We start from the raw sequence: 23,956 nt of genomic DNA, 5'->3' as shown, positions 1-23,956 counted from the left end.
CATGGATGAAGCCTGAAGACATACTAAGTGAAATAAGCTAGATTCAAAAGGACAAGTTGTATGATTTCACCTATATGGTATATCTAGAATAGTCAGATACGTAGCAACAAAAAATTGGACAGTGGTTACCAGGGACTGGAGAGAGAATGGAGATTTATTGTTTAAAAAGTAGAGACATTCAATATGGGATGATGAAAGAGGTGTGAAGATGAACGGTGGCGATGGCTGTACAACATGTGAAGGTATGTAATGCCACTGAACTGTACCTTTAAAAATGTTTAAAATAGTACATTTTATGTTATGTATATTTTACCACAATTTTTCTTAAAAGGAAAAAATCTTTCCAGTTATCAGTAACATAGGGCTTATGATGACGGATATGAAATTGTAATTTGCTACCTCCTTTAATTTTCATTACACTTTATATGGGAAGTTCAAGTTCTACATGGAATTGTGGTTTCTCTTTTTGAACTACATTAGTTCCTACCTCTCTGCACCTTTTCCCTCACCTCCTCTCCTGCTCTTTCTTAAGCCCTTGACTTCATAGGGTGGGGATATGGCAAAGGAGGTAGGTTTTTAAGAAAAAAATTTCTTGTACTTTTAATATGCTGAACTGTTTTCCTTTAATCCCAAATTATACCATTTTTGATTCAGTCACGGTTTTAAGTTTTTTTCTTGAAAAACTTAATCTAATCTGCTAACATACTATATTACAGTAATAGGTTTTCTGATGAATCATGCTTGCATTCCTAGGATCGCCTTACCTGATTATTTTATATACTGAGTTTGATTTGCTATTTAGGATTCTTGTATCTGTATTCACGTTTGCTTTTCCTACACCATCCTGCCAGGTTTTGGGAGGGTCTGAAATTGTACCCAATTTAGAAGCTGCAAGTTAGCCTGTTGTGTTTTATGGATAATGGCTGAAGACATGAGACTCCTGAGACATGAAGGACTTGATTGTTCACACCATAGCAAGCAGCATGAGCAGCACTTGCATTAGTACCTCTGGACCCTAATCCCACAGTAGCAAAGTGAAAGGTCTCTGGTGGGTGCTGCACATGCTGTGAATTTTGGGCAGCGGCTGAACTTGGGGAATTTGCCTCTTACACAGGCCTGATCTGTCACAGACCTTATCCTTGAAGGTTGTTCACTGATAAATGGCCTGAGCCAAGAGTGGTCACGGCCCTCCATTGTTGACATAGCTGGCGAGAATGTAAAGGAAGTCTTAGGGTCTGAGGTAGATGCCTTTCCCAGCATGGTTTTATTTCAAGATTACACTACCCTCAATTAACATGATGAACATTTTTTTTTTCTAATCCCAGAAACTATTGAAATAAGCTAGGTATTTATGTGCTGCTTGAAGTTTTGGTAAAACACAGCAAACAATGCCTGGTTTGGGAGGAGAAAGGGAAGAATTTTGATGTGATTATTTTAATGGTAATCGGCTTTTTTTTTTTTTTTTTAAGATTCTATTCATTCATTTGACAGAGAAAGAGACAGCGAGAGCAGGAACACAAGCGGAGGGAGTGGGAGAGGAAGAGGCAGGCTTCCCACCAAGCAGGGAGCCCAATGTGGGGCTCGAACCCAGGACCGATGACCCGAGACAAAGGCAGACACTTAACGACTGAGCCACCCAGGTGCCCCCAACAGTAATTGACTTTCTATTTTTTCATAGTAAATATATCTCTTTTTCAGAAAATTAATCCGTAAAGTTCTCAAGTATACATGATCTACTCTATTTTTAGGTCTTCTAAAGATTTTATTTATTTGAGAGAGAGCACGAGCAGGGGAAGAGGGCAGGGCAGAGGGAGAGGGAGAAGCAGATTCCCCACTGAGCAGGGAGGCTGACCCGGCTCCATCCCAGGACCCTGGGATCATGACCTGAGCCCAAGGCAGACGCCTAACCAGCTGAGCCACCTACGCACCTATCTCTGTCTTTTTCATTCAAGTTATTACTTGTGCATTTTTCTATCAGTCTTTCAAGTTTTCTTTCCCCCTAGAGATCAGGTTTTGGTTCACATTCTACGGCTCCTGCACGATCTTTTAATCTCCATTCTCCCCCATATGAAGCCATGGAAACTAACTCCTTAAACCTCCCATGTGTCCACTAGGGAGTTCGACCTCGAGTGGGAACTATCTTTCCAGTTCATTCTGTTTTGTGGTAAGGCCCAGCACATCTTCCACCTTCAGAATCTGTGAAAAGTCAAGTCTGTGTTCCCCAATCTCAAGGAACATTTCCAATTCTCCAGAGCTTCCTCATCTTGCCCTGTTCTAGCAGCAGTAAGGAAGGTCTGTGGGCAGAATTCTGAAGCGGAGTAATCATTTGCTAGAGGAGATGCTTCATGTCATCCTCTGAGGCACCCTCAATCCTAGTCATTCTCTTGTTACCCATATCCATCCCTTTCACTTGGCTTGGGGAATAGAGATGATGGTCCAGTTGACTCTCAATAGGCCCTAAGTGGGGTCTAGGGTCTTGTCTATTTTATTTTATTTTTTAAAATTCTCTTTAGAAAGTAGGTATCAGTGCTTTTTCTCAAGCTTAAGGCTCTGATTATTATAAAAGAAAAATTAGGGGCAGCTTGGAACAAACTGTGGGTCAATATTTCTTAAAGTGTCTTTGTGGTGAAGAATTTAAAACTGAGTAATTGATATAACTGATCAATAATATAAGTGAACTGATAAGTATACTATAGTCTGGACAGTACTTAAGAAAATCAGACATCTCAAATTCAGAGACAGAAAGTAGAATGGTGGTTATAGGGGCTGTGGGAGAAAGAAATGAGTTGTTGTTTAATGCGTATAGAGAGCCAGTTCTGCAAGATGAAAAAGCTCTGGAGATCCATTGCACAACAATGTGAATATACTTAAAACTAATGAGCTGTATGCTTAAGGAGTTACAATGGTGTTTAAAAAAAAAAAAAGACAGTTGGATATCTGATATCAAGCTGACATGGGGAATTTATTTTGTAGAAAAGCAACATCTAGCGAATGCCACAGACAGCCCTAGTATGTCTAAAGTACTACATATAAAAATGATAATTGCTCATAATGACAACACTGAAGCACTAAAAGATACCAAAGTACTTTCTGAATCCAAGGAGTCAAATTACACTCAGTATGGTTTTAATGTCCTTGCCTATCTCAAAGCTCTAATATGCTGACATTTGGTAAACCAGATAACCAGAACATTCAATACCCAAGTTTCTGGCCATACATAGACTTACTCATATTCATCTGGTATAACTCCACACAAATACTTGAACATTCCAATTTCTTGGGTAAGGTATATATTGCTTGAATTCATTAAATATACTTAGACTTCTCTATTATACAAAGTTAAATGTACAACTAAATTAGTAAAAAGTGCTCAATGTGGTTTATTTTATTCTGACAAATATGTTATGAAGGTACTCTACACTAGTATTGCCATTTTAATTTAAATTTTCTCTTCTATTTTGTAATGAGTTTTGTGACTTTTTTTTTTGGAAAGAAATCTGTGCCTTCTTAATTCTTACAGATTCTTCTTTCTCTTTATTTCTTGGCTAAAATTCAGTACAAGTGTTATTGGTATCTCAGGCTTTGTGTGTATCCTTACTCCTAAATGCCAGCAGTTCTTTGGAGGCCTGACATCCAATACGGGGCTTACTGTGTTAAATTAGGTTCTAGAAAAAGCATTAAAGACATTTTTCCTGAAATATACAGAATATGTCATGCCAAATCTCTTGTTTATACAATAAACTGGTAAAATTGGTAAATTGCACATATAGCTCATATTCCCAAAATAGAATAACTTAAATATTAAAACGTACCTTTGTGTTACCACCATAACTGACCTTATAAGCATAACAAATGGAAATACTCAATAAAAAAAAATCACAAAATCCACTAACCGCAAAGGCTGCATATTACAGCTTACGAACTCTCATCTCCCTATGACCTATTCAAACTACAGACAGCAATATTTTTTCAAGCTACTCTAGCATTTACACCCAAATTAGAAATTTATACGAAACACAATTTTATGTTCAAATATGGAAATAAGCAACATAATTCCAAAACCCAAAAGTATCCCAGCATTCTGTAAAAAGAAATATCCCCAGCGGCTACATCCATGGTCACTAGCATCATTGTGCAGCATCTCAGGTACCTTAAAGAAAAAAGAAAAGCAACATTTAAGTTTTCAGAACCACGGATTAGTTTTTAGGAGAATTTACGGGGCAGTAATACTAGCTTTATATGTCGCTGGATATACTGAGCCAACTCCTTAAAATGGGACCATATACATACTGACTCTAGCTAATGTATACAGCATTTCCCAGCAGCTTAATTCATAATGATTATTCACGGTATGCTCAACAAGTCAAAGTTCACTCGACTATGAAACAAAGAACTATACTGATTATTCTCCTTTCGTTACTGCCGGTAGCTGAACCAAACGTAACATATGGCTTACCTAAGTTTGGAGATACGGAGACTTTATATAGAAAATAAAATTTTAGCAATCAGACTGGTTGGGATTGTTATGCGGACTTTGCTGACAAAACAAAGTAACTTCTTTGTCCATTAATAAGGAAATTATGAGCATTCTGAAGAAATTATGAGCATTCACAACATGTGGCTTGTGCTGGGTTTCTGGCAAATCTATACAGAGTTGAATGCCTGATTACTGAGATTCTACTCTCAAAAAGACACATCAGAAAGGGGTGGATATTTCTGTGTATCCTGACACACATTAGGCAGGATAAGGTGTGCTTGCGATCAGTAATCCAAAAAGCTACACCCTAAAGAACCTGTATTTTCTATGCTACCTTATAAAGTACAGACTTACTTATTACGGTATTTATTCTAAAGCCTTTTAAATTAGTTAATTAATTAAGAAAGTAAGCTCTATGCCCACAGTGCGGCTAGAACTCACAACCCTGAGATCAAGAGTTGCACGCTCTACTGACTGAGCCAGTCAGGCACCCCCTAAACTAAAGCCTGTTTAAAAATGAGGTTTCATGGGGTGCCTGGTTAAGTTGGTTAAGCATCCGACTCTTGGGTTTGGCTAAGGTTGTGATCTCAGAGTCCTGGGATTGAGCCTGGGTTGGCTCAGCACTCAAGTGTGGAGTCTGCTTGAGATTCTCTCTCCTTCTGCTCCTCCCCCCGACCCTGGGATTCTCTCTCTCAAATCAATCAATCAATCAATCAATCTTACTTTTTTTTTTTTAAGAGGTTTCACTGAACATTTTCTCTATTTTATTGTTAGTCAACACTGTAATTAGACTTCTTAAAAACTTACCATATCAACCAGAGCAACATACATGAATAAGCCAGCAGTAAGTGCAAATATCCACATAGAAACATTTTCAGCATAATGACCAATAAAGATTCCCGTTGCCATTCCAAGATATGCCAGCATGGCTGACAAAGCATTATAAAGAACAGCTTGCTTAACAGTCATGCCAGCCTTTAGTAAAACAGCAAAATCACCTTTAACAGAAAACAAAAAAGGGAACAAAGAAAGGAAAGAAATCACTTTTCAGACACATACCCAAGAAACTTATTAAGAAATTCTCTAAATTTTTTTTGAAGGAAAAAGAAAGCAGCAAAGAATTACCAGGGGTAACAAGTATTGCATAAATCACCCTAACACCTCTATAAATTAAGGTATTTTTTAATCCAAAGTTTTTCTTAAGGCTTTCACTCTGTCAGTGAATGATAAATACCATGAATTTAAATTTGTGCTCTTACATGGTCTTCAACAAGCTTATAATTGGGCACAAAGAAGAAGATTTCACTGATCATTTCACACATGAAATGATCAGCAAATGATAAAGGCAATCTATAATTAAGAGCTTAAGAGTCTAACATTCTAGTTATAAAAGGATAAAAAGAGCAATGAAGATGGGAATAGCTAATAGAGGCCTCAGGGAATATGAAGGACCTAGAATGTGGAACATAAGCCAGATGTGGAGGATTATAAGCATCCGGCAGGCAGATGGGAGGCCTTCTGAATGGCAGAAAACATGCCAAGGAACAAAACTGAAAATGGCAGCACAGGTGTGTGCAAATATGTATCTATAAGAAGAAAAACAAGGACATGAACTGGGATCCAGAACAACTCTGGGAAGGTTTTAAATCCTGGTGACAGAGGAGAAAAATATTCAAAACACAATTCATCAACTTCCCTTTTCTTCAGCTCCAATGAGAATCTCTTTCCAATTTCTCTCTGTTAATGGAAGCTGATTTCTTTGAATCCTGTGGTCTTATTCATATTGTAGGTATGAAGATAATGATCACTGATGTCACCAGTATGCTGGTCCAGGAAGGCATGCGGTAGGGTAAGAGGATGAGAGAGGAGGCCCACAAATCTCTCTGGCAACCCCACAGAGGCAATTGTGTAATCATACTCATAGGCTGGAAACAAACTTATACTCAGTAAGAAAAGAAACCTAGCTAGGCTAGTAGAAGGCAGAGAAGTTACGAGGAAGCTTGCTGGAACTATCAATAGCAAATGCCAGTGACACTAGGACACTTCATCCCCCTGGAAAATACTGTTTATATGGTTCTCTTACCTAACTCATGAGGCAACTCGTGACAAAACACAGCAACAGAAGTACTTAAACCACTGGACAAACCTTCAGTAAAAGCAGCCCCTGGGTAAAAATCAATCAGAGAAAGTTTGGCTACATTGTTCTATGGGTGTTTTTTTTTTTTTTTTTTTTTAAATCTTACCAGCATACAGCATGAGGTGAAAGAAGTAAACGAGATTCTGGTCATGAATTAACAGAACTTTCCAGCTGCACTCTGCATATTCTTTACAAGTAATGTTAGATTACATGCAATTAGGTTTAAATTTCCCAGTGGAGCATAAGCAGGTACAACTGAGAAGGGTAAGTTCCACTGTGCTTCAGAGTGATTAGAGGATCTTATCACAGTCCTGAGACGTAATCGTTATCACATAAAACATTTATGTAAAAAGTAAACTGATTTAAAAGGTTTAAAAGAAAATGGAGCAGTCAAGAGTACAAATACATTTCACTGGCCTCAGAAGAATTCACTAGGTAATTAGATTTGTTCAAATTCATTCTTTCACTGTCTAATAAGAAAAGTCTTAAGACAAACAGCTCCCCCCATTTTAAAAACTAGCACTGTATACAACTGATCGCTTATAGAGTGTGACCGAGCATGTGCATCTCCTCCTTTGTTGCTTCTGCTGTGCACAGTACCCAGGAGGAAGCACACCAGGCTTCGAGGGAGCCAACTGAGCTCCTCTTTGCCTGGTTACAAAACAGCACTGCCTCCTTGGGCAAGGGGTTCGCCCTGCCAGGCCTTAGCTGCCTAACCTGTAATTATTTCCACTGCTCCTTCCAGCACCAGGTCACTATAATTTTTAAGTATTCTATTATCTCTTGGTCATGATAGAATGAGCAATTTAATAGCAAAATCTCTCTTAAATTTTTTTTTAACTCAACTTATCAGATATGCCAGGATTCCTTCCGTATAAAAGATAATGGAAAAAAGTGTCTTGTACCTTAATATTGTTTATACTGCAGATAAGGGGGGGGAACTGTAATGTAAAAACAACAAAAAAAACCCCACAAAAACATATACTCCATGCACGCTAAAGCTTGATTTTAAGACTCTACAAATTAAAACAACTTTTGAGAGTTACCACTTAGGTAACGGAGCAGGCAGTTTGTAGCACTTAATCTTATGTAATTTTTATTTAGTACTTCACTGTCAACGTAGCTACAGAAGAAATAACATTCTGATGATCTTAGAAGTTATTAGCTTTATCAAAATGGCCCTAGTCTTCATTAAAAGGGGCCTGGTGGCTTAATGTGACTTTCAGAGTCAGCCAACAAGAAGCAAACGTGCAGATGCGTACCAATTGCGAGGCCATCGCTGAAATTGTGCAGGCCGTCGCCCATGATGACCATCCAGGCCAACGTGGCGATGCCGGCGTCCTTCAGTTCCTCCCGAGAGTAGCGCTGACTGTGACTGTGGGGGTGGTGGTTTTGGTGGTGGTGGTGATGCAGAATATGATGGTAATCATGATGGTGGTGAATGAGATCGTCGGACTGGCCGAGCGTATCATGAAAATGCGAATGGCATTTATTCTTGCAGCCTCGGGGGACATATTCATTATAGACTTCCTGTGGATGGGCATGAGCTATCATGACCTCTTCTTCTTCCAGGATTGCTGGCTGTGGAGAATCAAAGTGGGAGGGCTCCTGTGAGTCCCCTCGTAAATAGCCTTCAGGTCCTAGGTGTAAACATAAGGGACATCGGGTCAAAGTCAGAAGGCTTTGTTAATGCACATATTTCAAACATTCCCATTGGCAAAGTCAAAAAAGATCTTAGAGCATGGCAAGCCTCTCACATACAGAATGAAGCAGAGTATCGCTGATGCAAAACATCAACAGGTTTTAATGAATTTTAGAAACGAAATGGCCTCACAGGTTAAGAATGGACTTTAAACTTCAATCTCCAATAACTAGCCCCAAGATTCTCCCTTGATTTCTTCTGCCTTACATTTTTTCAAGTTATTAATAAAATTCCATTTAATTAACATACAGTGTAATACCTGCCTCCTTACATTTTAAAAGATGTCTTTTTTCCCCTGGTTAAAAAAGCAGCACAGGGCGCCTGGGTGGCTCAGTGGGTTAAAGCCTCTGCCTTCGGCTCAGGTCATGATCCCAGGGTCCTGGGATCGATCCCCACATCCGGCTTTCTGCTCAGCGGGGAGCCTGCTTCTCCGTCTCTCTCTTCCTGCCTCTCTGCCTGCCTCTCTGCCTACTTGTGATCTCTGTCTATCAAACCAATAAATAAAATCTTTCAAAAAAAAAAAAAGCAGCACATACTTACTTTAGAAAAACAGTTAAGAAAAATACTGAAAATTGGAAATAAAAAACATGAATACTGTTGTCTAACTTCTTTTTTGAGGGTGAAGTTCAAGGAAAAACAAGCATTTGAAATACAGTGATCACCAAGAACAATTTATTTATTATCTACTTGTACAAAGAAAAGTAAATTTCAACAATAAAGTTTTGTTTTTTCCCTTTGTCCTGTGCACAGATCACACTTTTCTTGGGCACATTCCCGACACTGTGGTCCAGTTCTAGGGCAACAACTCCCTCTCACTGTTATACACTGCACTGGACTCCATGATGAAGAAGGAATAGACACAAGAAGAGCAAGAACATTTTATTTACTCTTTAGAGAAAAAACCAGGATAAAAAACCAAGGTTGGGAAGGAAACCGTAGAGGTAGGCAGTAGCAATTAAGCAGATTTCCTCCCTGGTTAGCTGGCAGCTATCTAGTGAGCACTTACTCTGGCCAGGTACCCTGCCGGGCACGGGGGACGGATAGGAGCGTGACAAAGTCTCTAAATTCAAGCACGTTCTGTTCTTGTGGGGCGACAGCCACATTTAATAAGAAAACATGTGTAAATAAGGTCCTATGAGGCACTGGGCAGCATGGAGAAAACCAGAAAAGGATAACGGGAAGGACAGTAACTGGGAGACATTTGTCTTTGGGTGATCAGGTAAGGCCTCTGAGTCTAACTGATGGGGCAGGAATTTGTGTGAAGATCTGACAGGAGGCTTCTGAGCAGGAACAATAGTGAATGCAAGGCTTGGAGATAAACTTGGTGTGCTCATGGAATGAAAAGAAGGGCAGTGAGACTGGACACAACGAACAATGGGACAGAGTGGAGGGCAGGGTCGGACCATGAAGGTCATGGCGAGGAGTTTGGTTTAAAATTTTCATCTTATCTCATTTCATCCAATAAGAAATGCCAAGCTAACAGTCCAGTTACAGGAAAAACAGTAACTTCACAGCGGGGCATCACGGCAGGTGGCACACTGCGTCACTGGAGAGGATACAATGCCACATTGTGGTACTTCTGCCCCGAGTGATCAATCTAGTCCTAAAAAAGATTAGAAACAGCCCAAATGAGGGGCAACTAGATGCAGTATTTGATCCTGGGCTATGCTCTGGACCAACTTTTTCTTCTGGTGGAGGGAAAATATAAAGGAGTCATTAAGACAACTGGAAAAACATAAGTGAGGTCTAGAGACTAGTAATGACATGGTATCACATTAATTTCCCAATTTCAATAACTAACCCATGGTTATATAAGACAATGTCCTTTTTCTAAGGAGACATATAGGGAGCATGTGGGGATACAGAGACATCTTGTCTGTAATTTACTTTCAAATGGTTTAGCAAAACAGTGTGTGTGTGTGTACTCAGAGAGAAACAGAATGATAAGGGAGGGTAAAATATGGGGGCTATATGAAAGATACAGAAATTCTCTGTATTACTTTTTTTTTTTAAAAGATTTTATTTATTTACTTGACAGAGAGAGAGAGTAAAAGTTGGGGGAGCAGCAGAAGGAGGAAGAGGGAGAAGCAGGCTCCCACTGAGCAGGGAGCCCAATGTGGGGCTCAATCCCAGGACCCTGAGATCATGACCTGAGCTGAAGGCAGATGCCTAACTGTCTGAGCCCTCCAGGCGCCCCTCTTTGTATTACTCTTGAAACTTTTCTGTATGTCTGAATTCCTTCAAAATAAAAAAATTAGAGGAAAAAATGTAAATATAATATAAACAGCTTATTCACTGGCAATTAAAAAGAAAAGGCATTAAATATTTCAAAAGTAAAAAAAAAAAAAAAAAGACAAAGGGACATGGTCCCCTCTGTCCCAGATAGTCCAAGCTGCCTGCAAATCACAGTGCAGTAAACTCCCTCCAGACCTCAGGTTTGTTAAGACTTACGATCATCTGCGTCTACTTTCTCCTCATTTGTTGAAAGTTGAGATTCATATTTGGACAGCTGCTTCTTAATCTCCACATCATCATCAGTTTCAGGTTTTTTCTGATTCTAAAATGGTAAGAGAAAGCAGCACTTTAAAACCATTGAAGTGCTTCTGTGTACAACTATAAACAAACAGTTAAGCAGAAGACCCAGGGAAGACAACAGAGTAAAGGACCTTTATTGGGATAAAAGTCCTCCAAGGGCCGGCAGGGCCTATAGTTAACTTACACAGCACCTAGCTGTGTGTTTTAGGCATAACAGCTGCTCAGGATGGTGAAGCATCAAGGCTTCAGTAATATGAAATGTTGCAAAATCACATATCCATCTTTCTCAATGTCCCCTAGGTCATCTACTTTAAGTGTACTCTGGGGAGCCTGTTAGAAATGAACAATCTTGGGCCACACCCAGACCTAATGAATCAGCACAGGATTTTAACTAGAGGCCTGAATGATTCATACACATATTAAAATTGAACTATGCCTCAGGTTATCAATTTTAGAACCAACTGGAGACATTTTCTCCAGCATTTAGTGATCTGCTAACCAACTGCTTGGTTCTCTCCAGCCCTCTTTTGGACATCGAAACCCCATACTTCCCATACTTTTTATAACCTGAAACTATACTGTGACACTGATTAGGTGTTTGCTATTAAAACTAAAATACTTTTCCTATAATAAAACACCATTAACAAGCTTCCTTTTTTTAAAAACAAATCTCTATTAGTTAGCCTCGAATTTATCACTAGGTTTTTTTAACCACCTCAATGCCATACTTGAGCTATTATCCTTATCTTTGAGCCCAAGCATAAAGGTAACCATCTGAACAATGGTGTAGTGTGTGATTTACTTATGTAAATCATTCATTACTTTACTTTGCTTACTTGCGTAGAAGTAATACTTTACTTATATACTTTACCTATGTAGAAGAGAATACTCAAAATGACTGAAAATGGTGCCACAAATAATAGATTTCTTATCCGCAGTACTTTTGAGTATGACTTAAACAATCACCACTGGGCCCAAGATTTCATTCTAGCTCTGATAACATGTAAACCATCCGTACATTCTTAAGACTATAGAGTTTTTAAAGGCAAGCACACAAACACATCTTTATACCAACCCCCAGCTTAGAGAGAGTACTTTAACAGAGAAAGTACTTCAGTGTTTGTGACAATAAATGAATTCAGGATATTTTGTATCAGTTCAGTCAATGCTTTCTTTCCTGCTGGGCAATGACTCTCCCCAGAACTTACAAATTAACCAGTTCTTTCATTCTGTAAGTATCAGGGACCTATAATGTTCCCTATGCTGTATGCTGGCAATACAATGTAAAGCAAGATACACATGGTCTCTGTTCTCATGGAGCTTATCATCCATAGGGAGGGAGGCTTTACAGATATAATGATTAAGCAATTCTTTGATTGCAATTTTTCTTGTTTTATAAAGGGAAAACACATAATGCTATGAAAGTTTATAATAAGACCTAACTAAGTCCCAGGGCAGGTTTCCTTGAGAAGGTGATCCTTACACCAAGACCTAAGATAAGTAGAAGTTTGTGGGGGAACCATAGGCTGGGAATAGAGGTGGATTCCATGTAGGGAGAACAGCATGTGGGAGGGTCCTAAAACAGAAAGAGGCCAATCCCATCCCAGAAATGAAAGCAGTGCAAGGTGGTCAGAAATAGGGGGATAACGGCTGGGTGGCAGAAGGACACCCAATGCAAACCAAGTTAAAAGTGTGGACTATGTCCTACAAGTATAGAGAAGTCACTGAAGGAAGGCTTATAAATGGCAGTGTACAACTTCATCAGATTTCCATTGAAACAAATCACTTTGTTCTGCTCTGGACTGGGAGAAGGAAACAATAAAATACTGTAGACAGGCCAGTTAAGAAGTGGCTGCTGTCGCCGAGGTGGGAGATAAGCATGGCTTAGACTAGAATGATAGCAAGGAAGAGGGAGAGAAATGGAAAAGTTCCAGATGTATTCACTAAAACTAGCCTAGATACGAGGATAAGGGAGATGTCATAGATGACTTGCAGGTCCTCAACGTGACCTTCACTGGTAGAAATAGCCTTCACTGGTAGAAAAAAGCTTTTGAGGTTGAACTTATTATAAAGGTCCAACTATACATAAACAAGTATGAGATGTAACCCTACTTTGAATATAGATTCCAAATTGACAGATATCATATGATATATGCAATCTCCTAAGGATGCAGAATGGATATCTTAAGGAAAATCCTAGGTCCTGTTATAAGGCTGAAAAAGTTCTAAACACTCACTATATAAGGAACAGTTTGTTTTTTTTTTTTTAAAGATTTTATTTATTTATTTGACAGAGAGAGAGATCACAAGCAGGCAGGGAGGCAGGCAGAGAGAGAGGGGGAAGCAGGCTCCCTGCTGAGCAGAGAGCCCGACGCGGGGCTCCATCCCAGGACCCTGAGATCACAACCTGAGCCGAAGGCAGAGGCTTAATCCACTGAGCCACCCAGGTGCCCCTGTTTTGTTTTGTTTTGAGAGAACACATGTAATTTAAAACTGTTAAATGAGAGGCGCCTGGGTGGCTCAGTGGGTTAAGCCTCTGCCTTCGGCTGGGGTCGTGATCTCAGGGTCCTGGGATGGAGCCCCGCGTCGGGCTCTCTGCTCAGCAGGGAGCCTGCTTCCCCCCCTCTCTCTGCCTGCCTCTCTGCCTGCTTGTGATCTCTGTCTGTCAAGTAAAGAAATAAAATCTTAAAAAAAAAACAAAACTGTTATATATGAGTAACTCTAAGATCTAGACACCTTTAACAAAAGATAAACTCAATATATTCTGAAAGGGAAGAGAACAAGTAACATTTGCAAAACTCCTGTGGGAAGTCTGTGTAGAAATTATGCTTGCTTGCCATTTAATGTTTCTTATACATTCAACAAATGTTTGTTAACTATCTATCTGCCAGATGCTATTCTAGGCATTGGAGATGTAGCAAAGGTCCTAGCTCTTCCGAGCTTTTATTCCAGTAGAAACTATTTTAGAAAAGAGATCATTAAACTTCTTTGACTATAAGCCATAGAAAAACATGTCATACACTGTATATTACCGCTGCCTTTAAAAACATTGGTCATGACAGAAGATTGATTTCACAACTGAGTTAAAAATTGTTCTGTGTTAAATCACAGGGAGCCTACTTCGTAACAGTCCCATGTTAAAGAGTACCAGATTAAAGAAAAGCTATCTATAGGTAAGAATTAAAAACTAAATTGAAATTAGAATGTTAGAAATGATGGCATGTGAACTAGAGACAGTAAAACAAACAAACCTCCAAGCCTCACCCTGAAACTAATGTAAGATCATTTGTTTTTTTAGGGAAAAAATTCCAGGGAATGTCAACAAGTAGGATATATCCTCTACTCAGTCCAAGTGAAGCACCTGGGACAATGGGACCATGGAAGAGGACTCCTGGATTAAGAGTGAATAAGCTATTCTCATTTCACTTCTTTCTTCTAACTTTAGGTCCAGTAAAGAGAAGGTTCACAATTTGTAACTTGAGGTCTTAGTGAAGGACAAATCTCTAAGGGCAAATATTCACAGGAAGGAGAAGGAGGCAACTTTCCTGTTCACACATGCACTTGCTTCCCACAGTGAGCTCTGCGCTCAGCAAGAATCAACTGCATTTGTTTTCAAACCTCTTCATGCCAGTTAGGCTTGTTATAGTAATTGCACAATTTAATGACACATAACTCAAACTGTGAAATGATGGTGAGAATAGTTACTTCTATGAAAACTTAAGCTGAATGCTTTTATAAGATTCAAAGGCAAGTTGTTAAAAAAAAAAGAGACTATCAAGTTATGTAAAGCAACCACTGCATAAAATTTACAAAGCCTAGATTCTACTCTCGAATAGCTTTCCAAGTGTGTAACCTCTTCTTCACTTGAGAGAAACCAAAATTGGAGACTGTAGGTGAAGTAGCATGGCTACAGAAAAAATTATCAGAGTTCTGACTCAAAGAAAACCTTGGTCAACAACAAATGACCAGAATATGAATGTACAGACAGTTAAAATTAAATTAAAATGTCTAAGATATGTACATGTTCTTTTTAAGAGTTTCCATTAGGACAGTCCTTTGACTGACTCACCTGGTCACATCAGTTTAAGAGGTGACAGATAACCACAGGTGACTTTTTTTTTTTTTTACCAGAAATAAAGAGCCTATGGTTTGGCTTCATACTATTTTCTGATGGCAATTTGTAAAGGACAAGACTGTGAAAGTCACAAACCCTCTGAAACACGGAGAATATTCAGCTACAGGGTGAATAATTAAAGTTAATGAGAACAGTTAATCGTAACTACCAAAAAAACACCAACAGTGTGACCATAATGCTTCTTTAAAAAACAAAACATGTAGGGATGTCTGGATGGCTCTGTTGGTTAAATGCCCGACTCTCAATCTCAGCTCAGGTCTTTTTTTTTTTTTTTTTTTTTTTTAAAGATTTTATTCATTTATTTATTTGACAGACAGAAATCACAAATAGGCAGAGAGGAAGGCACAGAGAGAGAGGAGGAAGCAGGCCCCCTGCCGAGCAGAGAGCCCGATGTGGGGCTCGATCCCGGGACCCTGGGATCATGACCTGAACCGAAGGGAGAGGCTTTAACCCACTGAGCCATTCAGGCGCCCCTCAGCTCAGGTCTTGATTTCAGCATGGAGCCCATTTAAGGAAAAACAACAAAAAACAACAAAAAACCCACACAAACCAACAAACACAACACTTTACTGAGGTATGACTGACAATGAAGAAGGCATCCATATTTAACAAACACACATCAATGAATTTGGGTGTATATACCCAAGAAACCATTGCCACCATCAAGGCTGTAATCATGATGCTTCAGATCTGCAAGGCTCTGCTTGTGCCTTGTTTTGTTTTACACAAATGTTGAACCTGTGCCATTTTTACCCTCTCAGGAGTCTGAAGGGAGTACTGAAAACAGAGAACTCCAGGGTTATGCCTCTGGAAAGAAAAAGTATCTCAGGGTACTGAAACCCTGGTGAATGAAGATCATACTTGCTGGAAAAGCTCAGCTAACAGTCTAGTTAGAATCCTATTCAAAAATGTCTAGTAAGTAAACAGTACTTTTCCTTACCTTTTTCTTCTTATCTTTAAATTGCTTGATCAATGTGAGTACATGTTCAACAAGAAACATGAAATACAAGCCCCCCAGGGCTGTCAGACCCTTCCATGTGGAATCAAAATAGGTACTTTCTTCTATGTTTTGAGAAGACAGATGACTGAAAAGTGGCCCTCTCTTCATTTCCATTGCAGATTCTTCATGGCTGTGACTATGGTGGTGACTTGCATGAGACTACAGGAAAAAACAGTATGTATTTTATGAATTCATTAGTTTCATACATGTCAGAAAACTTGGCTAAGATAGTAAGACCAAATATGGAAACCATTCAGAATTAGGCAATTAATGGGCTATGCCAGAGCTGAGGGGGAAGTTTAATACATCAAAATGACCCACAGGCTGCTAGTGATCTAGAGCTTAATGTATAATGTGCTAAGGCACTTAACGGTGTGCACTGGTTTAGCGTGATGACAGATGCATTCCCTGACTCTCATAGAGGTAGCAGGTATTTTCAATGTTGGACAAGTTACCATGGCCTCGAATGACAGGGAACTCCCAGACTCAAGAGGCATACAGGGTTTTCTATTTGTACTCCACACTGAAAAAGCCCATACCAGTCCCTTTGCTGTGCTTACAAGAAGCCTAGTGTGTGTCACGGGCCCTGGCAGGTATCCGAGATCAGGTGCTATGCCCCAGCAGTCTGCAGCAGGCATTGGCCCTCAGGCATGGTAGGGAACCAAGTGTGCAGCACATCAACAGAGGGGAGTTGGGGGTGGCCATAGGGTACACCCTACACACAGGCTGCGTGGTGAACATCTGCCATCTGGGGATGGGGAGCTCAGCACAGCAAAAACAGTTTTTCACTATAGGATGGAACATGATGGGCTATGTAGAGAGCTCTCAGAAGGATTTTTCCCCACTGACCTGTAAACCTTTAAGGGAAGCTTAAAAGATGAGATCCAAATGCTTAACTTTTTAATGGCGCTATTAAGTAAACTCTATTCAACTTAGATAAGAATTTACTTGTGTCAATGAGTGTGAATCTCTCATGATACACATAAATTCAACTCCAAAGGAGTACATACAGAATCAGTTTTTATTTCTGTGGCAATTACACTAATGTATCTGTCACAGTAATAATATCTGGGCAGAATCTATCTCCTTTTATTAACTGGGTCCAGAAAGTTAAATTAGTCTATATTTAGTAAATTTATTAAAGAGAAAAGCAAAAAACAAACCACGAACATATACTAAGATCTAGTATGTAAATGCAAATTTCAGTCACCTAATATATTTTAGAATCAACTCCTCTAAACCAAATTTCTAACCTCTTAAATATATCAAACAAAGAATTCTAGTACAAACCAAAAATATATTAATCTTTTCACTGTTGAATAATAAAATACACTGATAGGACAAATGCCTGTACTTACATGTGGAAGGAGGTGTAAAAAAGCATCACCACTTAATGTCCCAACGGCCAGTGCCACAAGGAAACTTAGGAGAAATTTGAAGAACACCCGATTCATGAGAGGCACTAAGATAACGCCAAGCAAAGATAGAAAACTGATGATGGAAATAGCTATAAAGCCACCAACCCAGGCTGTCAAATAAAACACAGCAAAGGAAAAATTATACAATTGATGAACTTTAACAGAGTAACATAAAGCAACTTGTCAAAGCAAGTTGCACTTCTTAAGCTAAAGAAATACAAACTCAGTGGAAGATGGCTGTGGTAACAGAATAATAACTGAGAAATCTGTTTCTGGTGCAAATGAACAATCTGACTGAACCCTCCTGGGAAAGAGCAGAAGCCTGGTGTAAAGTTCTTCAGATGGGGGTCAAAGGGAGAAAATGGTTGCCAATGACGAATTCTAGATCACTTGGAGCTGAGCTTTTGGACTCCCATACACAGCTAAATTACGAAAGAGAGGAGTTAAAAAAAAAAAAGAAGAGGGGTGCCTGGGTGGCTCAGTGGGTTAAGCCTCTGCCTTCAGCTCAGATCATGATCCCAGGGTCCTGGGATTGAGCACTGCATGGGGCTCTCTGCTCAGCAGGGAGCCTGCTTCCCTCTCTCTCTCCGCTTGCCTTTCTGCCTACTTGTGATCTGTCTGTCAAATAAATAAAATCTTAAAAAAAAAAAAGAAAAAAGAAATATAAAAGGAAAGAATCCGGGAATTCAACGATTTCTTTAGTAAACAAGGGAATTATTTATCTACCATAGTTTTTGAGCAACGCAGGTCTACACTACAGCAGAACTGATCCTGGTTTCACTTATTAATAAGAACCAGATTTAGGCTCTTAAACAGCAGATATTAACTGACCTTCTGAAACAGTGTGACAACATAAAAAGCCCAAATTTCAGATGCCCCTGATTTCCTGTAGGATGACCTCAGCTACATATCTGTTTTATTTTTTTATTATTTTTTTTTCTTAAGGCAAGGCTAACCAACTTGCTTGCTTCACTTTCAAGGCAGAGAACAAACAATTAAGATACTTGGGATTATGCTGGAAAATGAATAGGTTGATATAAATATAAGAAAAAGTATAACATAAATATATCTACTTGAAATTAGTTTTGCATAAAAAAGATGACTCTACCTATTTGTAAAGAATAGGTCTTTGGAGGGATTTCAGCTTTCTTTTCACTTGTTGTATGAATCAGACACGATCTAGCATCAATTTGATTGATGATGGCTGGGCAGAGATAGTTGAACTCCGTTGCATTCAGCAGAACCTGGATGCCCATGCCATGAGATGTAAGCAACTTTGACGCATTGAAACACTGCAGGAAACAAAGCAGTGAAAATCACCAAAAAGCATTCTCATTACACAATCCAAAAAAGTTTTCTGATGATACAACACCCTTTCCATACTGAAGCTACTTCTTTATTTTTTCAAGTTAATGCATTAAAACCAACTTTTGTCTTCAGTACTTTGGAACTTGCCTCAAGCTCCCTGGAGATGCTATGTTACAATGGGGATATCCTACCTCTTCTGCCTATTTTTTTCTCGGAAGAAGCAGTTCAATCACTAGTAATCCAGAAAGAAAGCCCTCAGCGGAACAACCTTGAGGATAAATGGACATTCACAAGCCTGTTAACTCATTGTATAAACCTATTAAGGAAATGAGCTTTAATTTTGAGATGGAGTTCATTAGAGATTGAGAAATATGGTGCTTTAGTAGTAATGCTACCCTACGTGGCCTAAACAAGCCCAAGACACGTCACTCTTCCAGCAATGACTGTACTTGCAAAACTTAGCTCAGTTCTGTCTATTCACCTGGCAAAAGCTCTACAACGAGAGAATATTAAATTACGTAAATTACTCTTGCAGAGGGCAAGGTTGGTTAATAAAACAAACTTGTACCAGCAGGCAGCTGTTTCAACAACTTAATTAGATGACAAGCTTAGTTTGAAGAGAATCCCCTCTAGGTAATCTAAGCTCCCCTTCTCACACAAAAAAATTGGCAGTAGCACCTGTTTCTCATCTTCTGTAAAGTTACTTTAAATTCCCATAGTTCTTGGCCAATACTATTCAGGACAAACTTTAGGACCTGTGTCACTATGGGAATGACCATTAGGATTATTCTGGAATTGGTACAGTCATAGGATGACTTGAATGAAGTACTCTTTACGGTTTGCATATTAATGCCTACCAACTAATTCCTTGCCCTGGACATTTCTCATCCAAGGGAAACTGTACAGTCCGGAAGTCAAGTTTAGGAAAAACACATGACTTTAGAAACTCAGTTCCCAGACTTTTCTATTGTCTAGCACATGGTTCTTGGGAGCTGCTCCAGTTTCAGCACTCCACAAGTCATTGAGATCCCTCTTCCAAGAAGGTAACACTATTGCTCTTCTTGCCTTCTATTGTGCCTTCAACCTCACCTTTCCCTAAAACATGGATCCTAACGCCTGCTTTTTCCACCTCTCATTCTCTACTTTTCATTAACAATATTCACCTTTTAAAGACTTTATCCAAAAATAACCTTGATTACTGCTTTTCATACTCATTTTAAATTCCACATTAGAAAACAGTTGTAGCTGCCAGCACCATTTTATAAAAAAATTACCCTCCAAGTTTTCTATCAGTAATGTTTACAACACAGTAGGGACAAAGGCCTTTGGGTTTTGATGGATGCCTGAAGGAGAAAGTAGAAATTCCCTCTCCAATAACCTCATCATTTTATTTTTACTTTATACTCCTTGCAAGTAGAGATACAACGGCAATGACAGGACAAACAAGCGGGCATAATGAAAAGCACTCATCTTACCTCCTGAGTATGTTCATTTGTGTTTCTGGAATACATAAAGCCTTTTCTGGGCTCGCTCACAGATTCATTTGTTTTCCTACTGGCCAGCCGGCTCACCCGGTTTTTTTCTGTGATACTGGGTGGAGTGGAACTGCTCACATCTTTGGGGAAAAGTCTTCCAGGTTTTGGAGTGTCTATTGTCTCTAGAAAGTGAGTTCCGACTTCAGAGACAGCATTATACATAGTTGAGGTCACTTCACTAGCAGTAACACCATCCTTGATTAAAACAGTCCTTTTACCATTGGTATGTTCGGATCGGTGAGATCCTTTCCCCTGGCTGTTTCTGGGATCCTTACCCGAACTATCAGACTCATGGTCTGGGCAAAGACCTTTCCGATTGTTTTTATTGGAAGCAGCATGATTACGGTGAGAGTGGTGATCATGGTCAGAGTGATGGTCGTGGTCATGGTGTATATGGATTTTTTTAACTTTATCTATGCCTATATTCTGAAGCAATTTTCTGAACCCTTCAACTGACAAGGAATTATTTTCTCCATAGCGATGGAAAAGCTGCTGTAGATGATGTCGCCGTGTGGTAACTGCCAAGTCAACGTTAATGCCAGATTCCCAATTTGTAATAATTTTCTCAGTGGTCTGAGGGAAAGCAGTTGCTGGTTCTAGTTCATGAAGGGGATTTGTGACTGACAGGGTGAAGGTCAGAATCAAGATTACAGATAAATTCCTCGCCATTGCACCTTCCTAGAGAGGATAGAAAAAAAAAATTCTTGCCTTCGCTTTTAAAACAATTTGAATTAAGAAATCTCATGCTGAAAATTGGTATCAATAATCAAGGTTTATAGAACACCATTTAGTGTGACTGACTGGTGTACTGCTACCTACTGTGAAAACATAAAAGAACTACATATATATATATAAAGAAAATAGGAAGAACCCTAGGCTCTACCCTTGAATTGCTAAAACACTTGAAACAACTGGAGAACTGAGTGCTGAGGCCATAATTAGCACTGCAAAAGCAACAGTAACTCAGAAACTGGAGATTCATGTGGTCACAGCCATAGCTGGCAACTTCTTATTACTGTTTCTGTGGACCCTCAAAAGGGAGGGCCCAGTAAGAACAATGATTCAAAACAAAACCCCTTTATCCCCACTATCATCATTATTTCACAGAATATTTTAACATAAAAAAAACTAGAAATGACAATCTCAAAATAATTCACATTTAAAACTTTTTCTTAAGTACATACAAATCAATTTAAAGCTTCTTTCCCCCAATCCCACTCTTCAAAGGTACCTAGTGTTGCCAGTTTCTTGTATTATCCCTTAGGACGGTTTCTATGCATACTCAAATAGATGTGTCTTTTTTCCTTTATACAAACAGGATCCTTTTCCCACTCAACAAATGACACCTTTCTGTGTTGGTACATATAGATTGATCTCATTCTCTTGAGCGACTGCAAAATAACACCTCTTCAAGTAAATTAAACTTCAGAAAAAGGGTATTGTTCTTATATGGCTATAAAACGGTGAAAATTTTATCACAGACTGTCATCACTCAACCACACAATAGTATTTGGACTCAAAGGCCTACACCCCAAAGGAAATAATCAAGTTGAGCTTTAGGGCACCTAGCTGGCTTAGTCAGTGGAGCTTATGGCTCTTGAACTTGGGGTTGTAGGTTTGAGCCCCATGCTGGCTGTAGAGATTACTGTGAAATAAAATCTGAAAAATGTAAAAAATAAATAGATAAATAAAATAAAGAGCCCATTTTATACACACACACACATATATATGTATATATATATACACATACATATATATAAATATATATATACATATATATATATATATATATATATATATATATATATATAAATCAAGTTGCGCCTTGAAAAGCAGAACTCAGCTAAACAAGGGAAGGTATAGTCCGGAGAAGCAGATGGACTGATATCTCAGGACCCAGCAATCGTCCATCAGCAGTGATGGATGGTGATTGTGACCAAATTTATCTGCCTTCAGCCAAAGAGGCTAGGGCTGGGTTCTGGAGCTAGAGACCGAGGACGGGGCAACCTAGCTCTACCACCTTCAGCTGTTTCCTGCACCAGGAAAAGCTGGTAATAATACATATTTGACGGATGACTGAAGAAACCCCATGAACGAATGTCTGCGCGGGTGCCCCATAACTGCCATTTGTTTGTTGCACACTGCCGCTTATCCTACTGGGAGCAGTGGAAAATGGAAGTAACTACCATAGGGCTAGACTCCTGAAAGAAGAATCTTCAGAGCCTGAAGTTTTGGAAATTCAGTTAATATACAAAAGTGAAAGATTAAGAAATCATTCGCAGGATGGGGAGCGGGGTGGGTGGGGACACGCACAGACGGATGGCTCAGTGGGCAGCTGCATGCCTTTCTCCAGGGAGGATGCTCAGGGCGATCGCGGACCGGCTGGCGGATCTTCCCTGCAAATCAACGTGTGTGGAAGAAAAAAGAAAGCCGAAGGACAAGGGTCTGGAAAAAGGGGTGAGTGGAGAAAATGGGAAAGAGGACACAAAACTGCTTCCAAAGGCTTTTTATTTTTAAACACGACAGTACCTTCTTCGAATATGATATGAACAGGACGGACTGTTTCCTCCTAAAGTCCTTCGCTGCACCCCAAAGCCCAACTATGCACCCGAAACTGGGAAAGTCCGGCCTCCACGGCCCGCGAGGCTCCCCTCTCCGCTGTCCCCTCCCGGACCTGCGGGACTCACCTCTCCGCGGCCTCGCCGTCCCGCTGCCCGGCCCCTCGCGCCGCTTCAGTTCCCGCGGGCGGTCCGGAGGGTTCGGAACAGGTCCGTGCTTCTCTCTGAGAAACCTCTACAGGGCACGGAGAAGCGGCGGTCTCATCTGCCCGGCTGCCCCTCGAGCCGGGGTACCGCCGTGCAGCCACCGGGAAGCCGCGCCCCACGCGCCTCGCCTCCCGGGAGCAGGAGGACAATTACTAATTACCGCCGCGCGCAGCGCGCCGCCGCGAACCACCGCCTCCGCCGGCCATGACTTCGGGGCATGCGCAGTGCGACCCGGAACCCCGTCCCGGTCAGGCGGATCCGCGTGTCCGCCTGTTCGCCGGCGCCACGGGGCTCGCTGGAGCGGGAGGGGCAAAGGCGCGGTCAGAGTGGGCTGTGAGCCCCGACACTAGCGAACTGGAAGCCCTTTCCTCGAGCCCTTCCGCAGCCCTGCGCCTCTCTGAGGCCCGAGACGCGCTCTCTAGGCCCCGCGGCCAGCCCCATCCGCTAGCTGGGGCCCTGGCCGTGAGGGGCAGCGGGACGTTCCTGACAAGCACACGAGCCCCGGGTCTTTGTGGAAGGTCCTGAGCCACTCCAGTAGGGCCTTCGTTCCTGGGACGGAGGCTGTGCTTCTGCGCTGGGCCACGATCCAAAAGAGAGCTGATAGCTGCACTCAAGCACCAGGGGACCACTCGCGCCAGGAGAGGGGGCGGGCCCGGCGGGGCGGGGGCGTAGCCGCCTCCGCCCCGCCCTCGGCCGCCTCCGAAACGCGGTGCGGATAACGCCAGCTGGAGAGGAGACCGCGGGAGTAGTTCCGCTCCGAGGGCGGAAGTGCGCGCCCAGGTCTACCCCGTGGCTCAGCCAGCAACATGGTAGTGCCGCTGCTGGAAATAACTCACGTGTTTTGCTGCCCAAACCGGGTGCGGGGAGCCCTGAGCTGGAACTCCGGGACCGGAGGACTTTTGGCCTTCGGCACGTCCTGTTCCGTGGTGCTGTATGACCCTCAG

At 40.8% G+C, this 23,956-nt stretch overlaps 2 protein-coding genes across 3 annotated transcripts in view; one reads left to right on the top strand and one right to left on the bottom strand.

The window, feature by feature from the left end:
* Positions 1 to 1,466: 1,466 nt before the first annotated feature.
* Positions 1,467 to 23,657, bottom strand: SLC39A6 (solute carrier family 39 member 6). 2 transcript variants are annotated; one of them, XM_080821290.1, is made up of 10 exons: positions 22,935 to 23,657; positions 20,188 to 20,925; positions 18,513 to 18,696; positions 17,345 to 17,514; positions 15,927 to 16,145; positions 10,768 to 10,873; positions 7,877 to 8,254; positions 6,561 to 6,641; positions 5,285 to 5,475; positions 1,467 to 4,150 (listed from the first exon to the last, which is right to left on the bottom strand). In XM_080821290.1, the coding sequence occupies exons 2-10, from the start codon at positions 20,914 to 20,916 to the stop codon at positions 3,998 to 4,000; spliced, it is 2,211 nt and encodes a 736-aa protein (XP_080677416.1). In that variant the 5' UTR covers positions 20,917 to 20,925; positions 22,935 to 23,657; the 3' UTR covers positions 1,467 to 3,997. The 2 variants fall into 2 exon arrangements, with proteins under 2 accessions (XP_080677416.1, XP_080677417.1); XM_080821291.1 differs by having other exon boundaries at positions 20,188 to 20,369; positions 22,935 to 23,227.
* The window catches only part of ELP2 (elongator acetyltransferase complex subunit 2), a 45,899-nt gene continuing 45,209 nt past the window's right edge, over positions 23,267 to 23,956 (top strand). Inside the window, exon 1 of the mRNA XM_080821288.1 lies at positions 23,267 to 23,956. Coding sequence (XP_080677414.1) covers positions 23,819 to 23,956 — 138 coding nt within the window. The 5' untranslated portion in view covers positions 23,267 to 23,818.

Source organism: Martes martes, assembly GCF_963455335.1.
Source record: "Martes martes genome assembly, chromosome: 13".
Lineage (NCBI taxonomy): Eukaryota > Metazoa > Chordata > Mammalia > Carnivora > Mustelidae > Martes > Martes martes.
Note: the sequence above shows the minus strand (reverse complement) of the source record. Positions and strands in the feature narration are given on the sequence as shown.